The 13684-nt window shown below is 37.3% G+C and overlaps 1 protein-coding gene across 2 annotated transcripts in view; it reads left to right on the top strand.

The window, feature by feature from the left end:
• Mcu (mitochondrial calcium uniporter) overlaps positions 1-13684 on the top strand; it is a 156535-nt gene that overhangs the window by 133940 nt on the left and 8911 nt on the right. For both annotated transcript variants that reach the window (XM_010606607.1, XM_010606616.1), the window contains 2 exons: positions 8328-8488; positions 10645-10848. In XM_010606607.1, the coding sequence (XP_010604909.1) occupies positions 8328-8488; positions 10645-10848 (365 nt within the window). The remainder of the gene's footprint in view (positions 1-8327; positions 8489-10644; positions 10849-13684) is intronic.

Here is a 13684-nt window from a genome sequence, read left to right as displayed (position 1 = left end):
GCCTAAGGAAAAAATAAGGTGCTTGCCTGAGGGGCACATTTTAAGAGCCAAAGAACTCAATAATCAATGTAGTGCTTTTTTTTTTTTTTTTCTTTGAGACAGTCTCTCTATGTGTCCAGGGCTGGGCTTGAACTCTGGGCTTAGGTAATCCTCCTGCCTCGGCCTTCTGAATAGCTGAAACTGTAGGCATATGCAATTTAATGTACTATTTTAAAAACAAAGACAAATTTAGTGCAAGAAAATCCATGATCAGCAAAATACCAGAATTTTTCTTTTCATTCCAGGCTCAAGTTTGATGCCTAGTATGAATGCTAAAAACCCTGTGAAGTAACATTTTGAGTTGTGTCTTTTTGGATCAGTTTTCTGTCTTTGTTCTTGATATTCACTGTCACTTACTGCTCCCCCTTGATGCCCCTTCCACTACCACTACGCCCTCTGTCAGCCTCCTAGGACATCACCTCTTTCCACCCTGCCTTGAAGAATTGGCTCAACGTAGAAAAAGTGCAGCATAAAGGCCTGTTTTAATGCCTTCAAAATCTGGTTCATGTCTACCTTACAAATTTTCTCTCTCCCTTTTACATGTTTGCTGCCTTTCCTCCACCACACGCTCCTTGGCTGTGCTCTATTCCATACTATCTCAGTTGTTGCTCATCTTTCTTCTGCCTAAGATGCCTTTCTCCCTCCCCCTTGCTCACCCTCTCATTTCTCAGCCTTAATCGCCAGTGTCAGCTCTTCCACGATGCTTTGAATGAGCCTGTTCTTCCTTTCTCTGAATCTCAGTCAACTTGTCATGATTGATCTCTCCTCAGAATTGTGCTCGTTTTTTGTCAGAAAACACCCTGGAGAAGGCCCTGTAACTTTGTATTCTCCACTGGCCCAAGGGGTCCTACTACTGTGATACATTGAACACATTAACTGGGTAGCATGTTGGTTGTTCAGGGATCATGTTATTTAAGCATATTGAAAGGGAACGAACTAGGAAAAAAAATAGAAAATATCCTTTAAATAGTAAAACATTGTTAAATCAGATTATATTAAGTTGGAATAACAGCATGCAAAACCTGTTAGCTGTATAATAGCTATGCTGACGTTTTTCTTATTTCCTGATTCTTGGGCTATAAATTCTCTACAATAACAGAAGCATAGCTTTCTTTACTCAGTTTGTGTGTTGGTGTGAATTACCTGCAGTCTGTTCTATTTGAATTTTCTGTTGTGTTGTTAACATTCTAAACTTTGACTGAGACTCCAGTATAAAGTGTAATAATTAGGAATGTTGATACATTAGCATTCATAAAGTTTGATGTCAGAAATTAAAGATATTTTAAGCAATGGCTAATGACAACCATTTGTCTAATGCTGTGCTTTTGAAACAAATAAATGTTTTAGTTTTTTAAATAAGGGTATTCCCAAGCTGAATAAAGAATGATAAGGTAAAAACTAAAAATGGGGGAAATTTGATTCGTTGGTGATTTGACAGTCTAACAATTATTTGCTCTATCAGTATCTTAGAACGGTGCAATGTGTACCCACCTTCTCTATGGGTAGATTAGGATGTAAAGTTTGCAGAGATCAAAGGTCTGTAATTTGTGAAGAATGAAATTTAGTAAACTCAGTAGCATTATTCATGTAACGTTTTTTAAGACTTTGTAGTATTTAAATTCACACATCAAAATGCTCTTAGTTCTGTTAACAGCCAACAAGAGATTGTGTCTCTAGACATCCTCTTTGAGACACTTAAATAATATTAAGTCTATATTTTGTTTTCTTTGACTTTTTGTTGCTGTTGTTATTGGGGTTTTTGTTTGTTTGGTTTGGTTTTGGTACCAGGAATCAAACTCAGTACCTTGCGCTTGCAAGGCAGATGGTAAAACCACTGAGCTAAATCCCAGCCCTATTTTCTCTGATTTTTAAAGTAAACAAAATCTTTTTTAAAAGTATAAAATAGGTTTAAATTTTGTTTGCAACATATTATCTCCCTGTCCTTGGATGAGGAAGGTATTGCTGACATCCAAGGCAACACCACTTTTTTCACTGAATACCTTAAGAGAGCAGTTTGAATTTCTTTTATTTTTTTTCTTCAGTTTGAATTTCTTTTTCTTTTTTTGTACCGGGGATTGAATTTGGGTCCTTGCGCTTGCAGGGCAGGCCACCGAACCGCTGAGCTAAATCCCCAGCCCAGTTTGAATTTATTGTTTGAGAGGGATATGAGCCAATCCAATGAGCAAGCAAATTCCTCTTCCCTACATGCTAACTCATTAAAGAAAAGGCCATGAGTGAAGGAAATTGGGCAGTATAAAAGGCTTTGGCTGTCAAATCATAAAGAGTAGTGCTAAGGTTTATATATACATGGGGAAGATAGAACATACCTGCTTTGTCTAAAGAGCTCAAGTAGTTCATGTCTTTTACGGAGTTTTAAATTTTAGCACAACTTTTTTCTATTCGTTCATTACCCCCTTTTAATACTCACTTCTCTTATTTCATTACCCCGTTTATGGGAACTTTGGAACTAAAAATACCTTATGAATGTTGTGTGAACTGTAATTTCAGACACCTACACCAGGCCCTGGAGATAGAAGGCTCATTCATATGGAGTCCTATTAGCCACATTCCGTATTTATGTAGGACTGGCAGTCTGTAGGTGCTGTGGATCCTAAGTGTTGACAACTCTGTACCTAATCCACAATTTAAAACAAGGGGACATGTATCCAAAATTGCAACAAGGAGACATGTCAGAACACCAAGGCTAGCTGCAAACTCCGTCGCATTCTTTTAGTACCTATAGCCACCTGAGGCTGGACTCTTTTCTCAATTTGATGACTTCATAAGAAATCTAAATCTGGCCTGGAGGGTGGAATGTAGGAAGCACAAGAAGCCTTTTTATCCCAGTCCATGTTGAAATAGTATTTAACTACCTCTCTGTTACTCTCAGAAAGGAAGTGAATATATTCACCTTATCACCAGAAAATATCTTTTTCTGCCAAGAAGAATCATTTGATTTGTACCACTAAAGCCCTGTTCCTTGCCTCTCTTTCCAGAGAATGTTGAAAACCTTGCTTCCTCCATTTTTTTTTTTTTTTTTTTTTTTTTTTTAAGAGAATGTTGAACCTTGCTTCCTCCATTTTTTTTTTTTTTTGGTGCAACTGGGGATCGAACTCGGAACCTTGTGCTTGCAAGGCAGGTGGTAGAACCACTGAGTTAAATCCCTGGCCCACCTTGCTTCTTCTTAATGATATAAATTATTTGAGAGGAGAAATTGAACAGGTAAGACAAACACCAGCCACAACGATCACCTTGTTAGAGACCCAAATAGCCAAAATCCTTCTCAAACCATATTTGCTGCTGAAAAGAATTTTCAATACCTAATTACATTAGTATGTCTCCTGTCTTTCTGTACCTTAATTAACCTGACATTGATGGCAGGTACAGAAACATTAGTAAACATGTAAGTGCTTTTTTTTTTTAGTGAATCTTACATCAGTTATCCCAAAGTGCTGTTGTTAAGCTATTAGCAGATTTATTTTTCCTCTTCCAATAACTTCATCTCTCAAACATGTGAGCAGATTTTTTCAGGGTCTAGAGTTCAGGATTATTGTATTCCTCCACCAGGACAGTGCCTTAGAACCATGTTCTTCCTATCAGGAAAACCTAACAAAACAAAGTTTAAACTTGAGAGTCCCCCAGGGCTTTATTGACACATAATCAGAAAGATAAGAACTGTTTACATTCACCTGGTTAAAATTGGATGTCTATGAGACCTGTTTTGATCCTTTTTTATTTTCTAGGTTTTTTTTCATTGCTGTTAGAAGATATTATGGTTGCACATTAACTTTTCTCATTTGTTTAGAACAGATAGTATGTAAGGTCTACTTCTAAAGTCTAAAAGAATTTTTGGGGAAAAGTCTTATTCTGTTTGTTTGTTTGTTTTTGTTTTTTGAGACAGGGTTTCACTATGTAGTTAAGACTGATCTGGAACTCACTATGTAGCCCAGACTGGTCTCAAATAGTCTGTGCACTCATAAGCAAATATGAATACATATTTTTCTCTTTTTATGCAAATAGTAGCATACTATATATATTTTTTTGTTTTAGGGTAGTTAAGGAAACAACCACATGAATACTGTGGAATAAAATATTTATTATGGGAACGAGACCTTGTGCAATTGTAGATGAAGCTAAAGAAGAAAGAATCTGGGAGCTTAGAAGATCAGTGAAAAGTCAATAATTTCGAAGCAGTGGCATGAGTGAACAAATCAAAAGCTTGTCAGGAAAAATGGTAATCCAAGCACGTCTAGTTTTCAGGGTAGGGCAGTGGTGAGTGCTGGTTGAGAAATAAACTCTTCAGCACTGTTAAATAGGACTTAGCATGATACTGAAAATGTTACATTTCTGCCCTGTCTGCTATACTTATAGACGTCAATCACATGTGGCTAATGAGCACTTTAAAATGTGGATAGTGTGAGGAACTGAATTTCTCATTATGTTAAATTTAATTAGCAACATGTGGGAGTTGTGAAATGTTAATGTCAAAGGATACAGTATTTCCTTCAGAAAGAATTACTTCAATAGATCTGTTATACAACATGGTGACTATAGTTAACAACAGTGGATTATAGTCTCGAAAATTGCTAAGAGCTGGGCATGGTGGCATACACTTGTAATTCCAGCACTTGAGAGGCTGAGGCAGGAGGATTGCCACAAATTTGAGGCCAGCCTGGGCTCCGTAGTGAGTTCAAGTCCAGCCTGAATTGCATAGCAACACTGTCTCAAAAAAAAAAAAAAAATGCTGACAGACTTTGTATTCTTACCACAAAAAAAGTATGTGAGGTAATACAGTGGACTCTTGACTTAGATCCGTTCCCAAGGGCTGGTTGTAACTAGGTCAAGACAGCTGAGATCTGGATGTTTACCTGGGTACAGATAACAAGAGGGAGATGGATCTTCCATTAACCTAATTAATCCAAGTTGTTCATATGTCAGGCTGATCACAACCTGAGGTATATATTTAATTAGTTCAATTCAGCCATTTTATAGTTTATACATATTTTAAAACAGCATGTACATGGTAAAATTAAGACAAATAATTACTTAGTTTAAAAATTTATAAATAAATAACAGCATCTGACAGTGACTATTGTAACATTGGATAGGACATTAAGAAGGCTGCCTCTGATTGTGAACCTTGGTTTGCTGTTAGTCACAAAAGTAAAGAGTTGAGTTAAAGAGTTGGACCCAGAGCAGGTGCAGCTGGTTTCCTCAGGCCCCTCTGCCTCTAACTTACTACTAACCACAACACTCCTCTGGGCAACTTCTGTTTCATTTCTGCCTTCCAAAAATCTCACCAGAATTTCTCTTTTGGTTAGCCCTAATTCAGAACAATACACAAAAGTATCTTCTGGGAAACATAGTATCAATTTAGCAGAATGACAAGGTATAAAAACCTCTGAACTGTTTTTCTCATCATGTAAGTAGATTGTAAAGAACTTAACATTAATTAGTGCATAAAGAATCCCTAATTCTTTTTCACAGCTACTATGTTGTACATTTTATGAGTTTACATCACCTTTACTTAACTACTCATAATTTACAGACTTTTGTGTTGTTTTCAACTTTTGCTATAGTTTGTGTCCACATCAGACAACCTTGAATATATGTTAGTTAAGAAGTACATAGCCAGGCATGGTGGCGCACGCCTGTAATCCCAGCACTTGGGAGGCTGAGGCAGGAGAATCACTGTGAGTTTGAGACCAGCCTGGAGTACATAGTGAATTCCAGGTCAATCTCAACTACATAGAGAGACCCTGTCTCAAAAAAACCCCCCAAAACAAACAAACAAACAAGTACATAGGGGGTCAGGGATTGGCTCAGTGGTTCCACTGCCTGCCTTGTAAGCACAACGGCCGGAGTTCAATCCCTAGCACCGCGGAAAAAAAAGTACATGCATGCATATGTAGGATAAGTGCCTAGTAATGCTATCTCAAAGGGTGTGTGAATCAAAACTTAAATTTTACAGAAGAAAAAGAAATACTGAAGTTACTGAAAGAATCGAGAGAAGTGTTTTTACAACCTTGGATGAGAAAGAACATTCTAACTATAACATAAACCAGAAGACAAAGAAAAGATTGATATGAAAAATAAATTTCTTACACAGTAGAACCCCTCACATGAGAACTAATGTGGAGGGATAGGGAAAGGTAGATACTGAAGACTGAATCCAAAGCCTCACACTGATCTACATCCCAGTTCTTTTTATTTTTTATTTTGAGACAGGGTTTTAAGAAGTTGCTCAGGCTGACCTTGAAGTACCTCACCCTCCTCCAGAATAGCTGAGATTCCAAGCAAATGCCCCTACGCCCAATAATGAAAATTAATTTTTAATCTAAGTAGTCTCCAATGAATATAAACTTACTTTTCTTGTAAAACAAATGCTGAGCCTGTTTCAGATTTTAAAGATTCTCGGATTATGGTTGTCCATATATATTTGAATATTTTTAACCTGTCCATGCTTTATTTGGAGAAGGAGAAGTATCTAAGTTTGTTTACTTCTTCCCTTCCTTCCTAAGCAAATACAGCGTCATCATGGCACTGAAAGTTGAAATGGAAAAAGTAAGTCATTTCAGGACTAGCCAGATCCTTTCCCAGTCCCTACTAGCTCTGCAACTTTGTGAATATCATTACTAGATCTCATCAGGGAGGGGAACGATCTTTATTTTATTTTTTTCTTCCTCTGTGGTAACAAGATTTGTACCAGGGACAAAGATATTTCTTAATTTTATCTTTCTGGAATTCAAATTCCTCATTTATAAGTTTTGAGAATCAAGCTTACTCATGCAATTATCTTGAGAGTAACATGGAATAATATTTATGAGTTTTATGAGCCATTCCTACTTCAGGCATTATGTTTTCAAAGGGGAAGTAAGCTTGTAGGAGAAATGTTAAGATTGGTATTGTACAAGCATAACTCAGCTCCTGGGCTGGGAGTCAGGAGGCAAGGACTCTGCCGCTTCGTACCGATGTTCTGGGCCTGTCACTTTGACCTTTCAGGGTACGGTTCCTTCTGGTGATTTTGTACAAAGAATGCTTGTTGACACAGATGACCTCTGGGACTCAAAGTGTTCTTGCTTTTATGTGTTCCTATCACAGCATGCATTTACTAAAGTATGCAAGATCCTGTGCTAGATGCTCTACCTCGTTTTGCTGAACAGCTCTTCCCTCACCCACTTTGCTACCCCTATGTGAAGATTTTCACAGATTGGATTTCTGTGACAACTGCATAACAGGACATCCTTGAAGAATATTTGAAACATATGGTTAATTCTTGACTGTGGCTTATTTGGATTTAGAAGAGGGTTGACCTTGTGCTGTACCTAACAAAATGTCACATTGTAAGCAATAAAATTCAAAAATAAAAGTTTCATGTCTACTCTCTCTCTCTTTTTAATAGCTGAGATAAGCTTAGTTTTTATTGGATTCTCAAAACATAATTTTTAGATTTCTAGACACACATGCTACTCACAATAGAGGATACTGAGTCAAAGAATTTAATCGTGTACTGTTTTAGTCACTCCCAGAACTTCATGCCCTTGAGAGCATGGTACTGGGCTTCCATAGCTAGTCTCTTCTTGACTTTCTTCACCGGGAATGAATGCAAGTTGGTGAGCGCAGGGGAAGATGCATGGGGGATCAAACTCGAGTCCTTGCGCTTGCAAGGCAGGCCACCGGACCGCTGAGCTAAATCCCCAGCCCGGGGATGAGATTTTTAAGATGATGTTATTTTTTATTTACAGTCTTGTGTTTGCAAATTTGAAATACTGTGTATGTTTTCCTCAGGAGTTTCTAAAGAGAAATATCAATGAAATATCAATATAGTTTAGATCGACATTTTAATAAGCAGATTCTGAACTTCTCTACTAATTTTTAACATTTGAGTTTTTGTCTTTAATGATTTTTCTTTCAGTGCTGGGGTCAAATTCAGGGCCTTACATAGGCTAGGCAATCATTCTACCACTTAGCCACACAAACCCTAGTCCTGAAGATTATTATTTGCTTTATTTTTCTTAATATTTTCCTTATTCACAGTCACTTTTATATCACCTAGACTTCCAAGAATATAATGATGGATATTTCTCTCAAATTTGTTGTGTTCCAAATATAAATTTATGTTACAGATTTGGGGGCAATTAATTTTTAAAAAACTGTTACTCTCAGTTTAACCCTAAAGGTATGACTCCTCTAATGGAGGATCTACCTTGTAATCTTGTCATTGTCTAGTAGTCCTGTTCTTCATTTAAGGCTTACTTTTTGAAAAGTAAATAACCCCTTTCTTTCAGACCTCTTAAGCCATGAAAATGCAGCAACGCTGAACGACGTGAAGACGCTAGTCCAGCAGCTCTACACTACACTGTGCATCGAACAGCACCAGTTAAACAAAGAAAGGGAGCTCATCGAGAGATTAGAGGATCTCAAACAGCAGCTGGCTCCCCTGGAAAAGGTGAAGATCCACATCTCAGACTCTCTTCTATTTCAGACACATTTCTATTTCTTCTTCTAAGTCTTACATAACTGAGTCATATCGGTCAAATTTGTATAATAGTTTATAGGACTCAGCCATAAAATATTCCATTCTATCCTGAGAAAGGACATAAGAAGGAATATTTGAAGCCTTGATAATGGTCTTAGAGTTTCGAGGCCTAAATGTGCTCCTTTTAAGCACATTCATGATCTCTGATACAAAGATTGGAATCATGGCTCATCAGGAAAGATTCTTATTCCCCCCCACCCCGGTACTGGGCATTGAACTCAAGACCTTGTGCTTGTGAGGCAGGCACAATGCTACTCAGCTAAATCCTGCCTCCTTCATCAGGAAAGATTCTGAATATAATGGCTAATGATATTAGCCAAAGTTGAGTGAATATTATATGCAATATTATGTAGCTATTAAAATGTTTATGTAAATCTATTTTACTGTAGAAAATGTTCATGATATATTATAGAAAGTAAATTCTAAAACAATTGCATACTATAATTCAATGTTTAGGTATGCATATAGCTATCCACATTTTTATATTTATACAGACATACATACATACATACATACATGCAAAAAATCAGAAGGAATGGATTCCAAAATGCTACTGTAGCAGAAGGATTATGATTAATTTTTCTTCTTTACACTTTTTTAAATGTTTTGCAACGAACATATGTTACCCTTAATTTTGTGGTGGTGCTGGAGATCAAACCCAGGACCTCATGTATGCTAAGCAAGTTTTCTACCACTGAGCTAAAACCCCAACCCAAATAATTTAATTTTTTGTGATGATGTACATACATCATATTACTGTACATATGGTGAAGTACAGTTATGCTTCATAGAATTCTGAAAAATGTATCTCTAAGTGCAGTGCACTTCCACAAACCTAAGTGGTATGGGCCAGTGGTGGCAAACCTATGGCACACATGTCAGTTTTCTTTTAAGACAAAATATGAGGAGTTTTTTTTTTTTCTAAACTAAAACCTCACTATTCAGGTTTCATTGCAGTGTTGGCAGTGATGATAAATAAATAGATTTTGGGTTGCAGTTTGGGCACTCCTCTCTAAAAGGTTCGCTGTCACTGGTATAGACCAGCCACTTGATTTGGCAAACGTGATATGTTAAGTAAGAGATTTACAAGGCTGCTGCTGGCATTTCTTTCTTAAGTAAAAGGTTTACTCTAAAATAGCAATAAAAAATATAGTCTAGAAAATACATAGGGACATAGTCATTTATTATCACGAAGTATCATGTGCTATACCTGATTGTATATGCTGTACTGTTATATGACTGACAGTGCAGTAGGTTTCTTTTTACCAGCACCATCACAACACATGAGTAATGTGTTGTTCTATGGCATTACAATTGCTGCACTGTCGCTAAGTAATAGGAATCTGGCAGTTCCATTAATGTCTTGTGGGCCCACCATCATACATGCAATCCATCAGAACCAAATCACCAATATTCAGTGCCTCACTGTATTTTCATTTTAAGAAATTAGATTATCAGGAGTAAGAAAGAGAAGAAATGCTTTGAATATTGTACATTTTCTGACTCCTTCAGAATAATTAAAGTTAAAGGTGTTTTGCTGATGAGGGCCCTGAACTCCACTACTCCTAATCCAGAATCCATGCCCTGACTCAGTCTGCTGCATATAGCATTTGATTTAAAACTGCTAATAGATTAAATCTTGTACACAGCAGTGAGATAATATAAAGAAGGTAATCTTGTGGTTGGATGACAAGCCACTGAAACTCACTCCCATATTTTCACCAATTTCTAGGATGAAACTAATAAAACACAAAAAACTAGTTGTTCCTATAAGATAATTTTATTCAGTGAAAACTACTGGTACTATTTAGGAAAACAAATTAATATTTACTAGAGTTGACCCTACTGTCTGCCTTGATTATAAGCCCTGTTGCTTTTTTTTTTTTTTTTTTTTGTACCAGGGGTTGAACCCGGGTCCTTGTGCTTGCAAGGTAGGCAGTAGAACCACTGAGCTAAATCCCTGGCTTGAGCCCTGTTTCTGTAGTGGACCTAGAACAGTTTAAGTAACAGTTTCAAATTGGTTCCATGTCAAAATTCTTTACAATTGCAACATGTGTGCCCATCAGGTACGAATCGAAATTAGCCGAAAAGCTGAGAAGAGGACCACTTTGGTGCTATGGGGTGGCCTTGCTTACATGGCCACACAGTTTGGCATTTTGGCCCGACTCACCTGGTGGGAATATTCCTGGGACATCATGGAGCCAGTCACCTACTTCATCACTTACGGAAGTGCCATGGCCATGTATGCGTATTTTGTAATGACGCGCCAGGTAAGTGTTCTTCAAATAACATTTTCTGAGTTAGTAATGAAGTTTCTGTTGTCACAGTAGGTCTTTCTCTCATATTCTTTCTAAGGCTAGCTCTCTTCTAAGTACTTGTTTTCCTTTAGTGTAAACACACACACACACACACATATGTGCCTGTCAGTTATGTATCAGGCACTGTTGTAAGTGATAAAGATAGAAGCAGGTGTAAGACATGGCTTCTGCCTTTATGAAGCTCACAGACCATTAAGAGAGCATACAAACCATTATATTAGAAAAATAGACTATCATAAGAATATAATAAAAGTGCTAAGAACTTTTCCTACGGTGGCCAGCTTGTTCATTCACATTCATTTGCTATTTATGCATTACGTAATTAACAGTTGGATGTGGAATATCATATACTTTCTGTTGAGTTTTTGGAGTGCAGAACTGATGAGAACTAATCACTGTGAACTACTTCTGTGTATTTGAAAGGATCACTGTTGTATTGATGTTTTTACCTGATCACTTTCAGGCATGTCCAACCTTTTGCCTAGCTTGGGCTACATTGAATGAAGGGAAATTGTCTTGAGCCTATGTAAAATTGATAATATAGTTAATATGTATGCGTAATAAAACTTTTTTCTTATTTGTTACTATAACTTTTTTTAAAGAGAGCAAGCAGCCTGCCACCAGCTATAAAAATCCGTTTGGTCTATTCTTTATCATCCAAGGCTTATTTATTGAATATCAATATCTAGAGCTAATTTTTTTCCAATGCTGGTTTAATTATCTTGAAAACCCATAGTGTCACTTTGGGAAGTGTTGAAGGATTTGTCATCACTCTTTTTTTTTTCTAATGTGGTACTGGTGAGTGCAGAGCCTTCCACATGCTAAGCACATGCTCTACTCCTGAGTTACAACTCCAGCTCCATCATCATTTATTATTATTATATCTTTGCTGCCATCACAGGTTCAACCTAGCACTCACTCCCATGAATAACAGACAATTGAAGTAGCTGAGACACAAGAGAAACTTTTTCTATTTTCTTGTGTATCAGAAGAAAGCTGAGGGCCTGGGATTTAGCTCAGCAGTTCAGTGGCCTGCCTCTCAAGCGCAAGGACCTGAGTTCAATCCCCAGTACCCCAAAAAAAAAAAGAAGAAGAAAGCTGAGAGTTTGCTTCTCATTTTTTTTATAGGGCTGCTATTGAACATAGGTATGATTCTATTTCTATTTTTCGTTCAATGATCATGACCTATTTATATGTCAGAAAATGAAAGAACAAGAATGTCTGGGCCTCCCAAACATGTCTAGTAGAAAAGAAAGCAGACTGTTCATGTCTTTCTAATACCTTCCCAGAGTTGGCTGAATTCTCTGGCTCTTACTAGTTTCTGCTCGCGGAACTGAACAGCCATGTCATTTGGATCTAGTCACAACTCTGTCTCCTTCATCTTCCTGGATATTCGTAACTGGCCACTGCCTGTTCTCTATTCAAGTGTCTCTCAGTCCCACTGTGTATATACTATGTGTTCTTAACAAACCAAACTGCATTAGCTATTCCCCTATGATGTCTTGAATTTCCCAGCACTTCGTGGCTTTCCGCACACCATTCATTCAAGTGGGAAAGTTCTCCCTGTTGATTTTTACCTGTAACATTTCGAGACTTACTTAGATGCTTACCTTTCATGAACTTTTGGTGAGTTCCCTCCGACTGACTCCAGTCTCTCCCTCTTCTGAATTCCTGTAGTACATTTTGCTTCTCACTTCACTCATCCCCTGAAATCTTGCGCTATCATTATTTGTGCAACATCTTTTCCCTCCTGCTGGATGATATCTTTTGAGGGCTGACTATTTGGTTTCATTCAATGTTTATTTCCCCATAATGTAACACAGGCTATATCTATACTCTTGTATATGTAGAAGACTGAGTGAACTAAACATATAAAATAAATGACAGCCATGTGTAGCCACACTGTAGGACTTTGCCAATTAGATCTTGAATCTAGAGACTGCCTCACCAGTCACTGAAGTACAAAATGGAATTTCCCTGTGGACTTTGAATTTCCTTGATTACTGAAACACTGAAGTGATTAAGCATTCTTCACACTTCTGTGAAATGCCCCTGACTTTTGCTTGGTCGTTAGTATTAGTTACCTTTTCTTGAGACCATATTTAATCTCAGCCTTGTAAATATATGCCCCCATTTTGAAAAAAGGAACCCTTCTCCATTGTTGGTGGGAGTGGAGACTGGTGCAACCACTGTGGAAATCTGTAGAGATTCCTCAAAAAACTAAACTAGAGGTTCCATTCAACCCAGGTATTCTTCTTGCATCTTCCCAAAATAATTAGAAGCATCATACCACAGCGATATATACACATCCATGTTTATAGTTTATAATAGCTGAATCTTGGAAACAGCCCAAATGCCCATTGACCAATAAATGGATAAAGATGTCATTTTTTATGTACAGTGGAGTACTACTCTGTCATAAAGAAGGATAGGTTTGAGACATTTCTAGCTAAAGGAATGCACCTTGAGACCATTCTTTTAAGTAAGATAAGTTGGACACACATGTTTAAATATCAAATTGTTCCTCTGGTTTGAGAAACTGAAAGTGGAATGTAGGACCAAAATGTATAATAGATATTGGGAAATGGGAAGAAAATGTTCAAATGACAAGGGAAACATGGAAAAAGAGAGAGAAAGGAAAGAAGGGACAAGAAAGAAAAAGAATAGAAGGAAAAAATGGAAACAGAGCTTTTATAAATGAAGTAAAGAGAAATTAAAGGGAGGGGAGGGGAATGGGGAAAAAAAGCATGAATTCCCTATGATGAATGTGATCATCATATATATATAT

This window comes from Fukomys damarensis, unplaced genomic scaffold (assembly GCF_012274545.1).
Source record: "Fukomys damarensis isolate Sample0158 unplaced genomic scaffold, DMR_v1.0_HiC HiC_scaffold_20, whole genome shotgun sequence".
NCBI classification, from domain to species: Eukaryota; Metazoa; Chordata; class Mammalia; order Rodentia; family Bathyergidae; genus Fukomys; species Fukomys damarensis.
The sequence above is the reverse complement of the archived record's forward strand: the minus strand, read 5'-3'. Positions and strand labels throughout refer to the sequence as shown.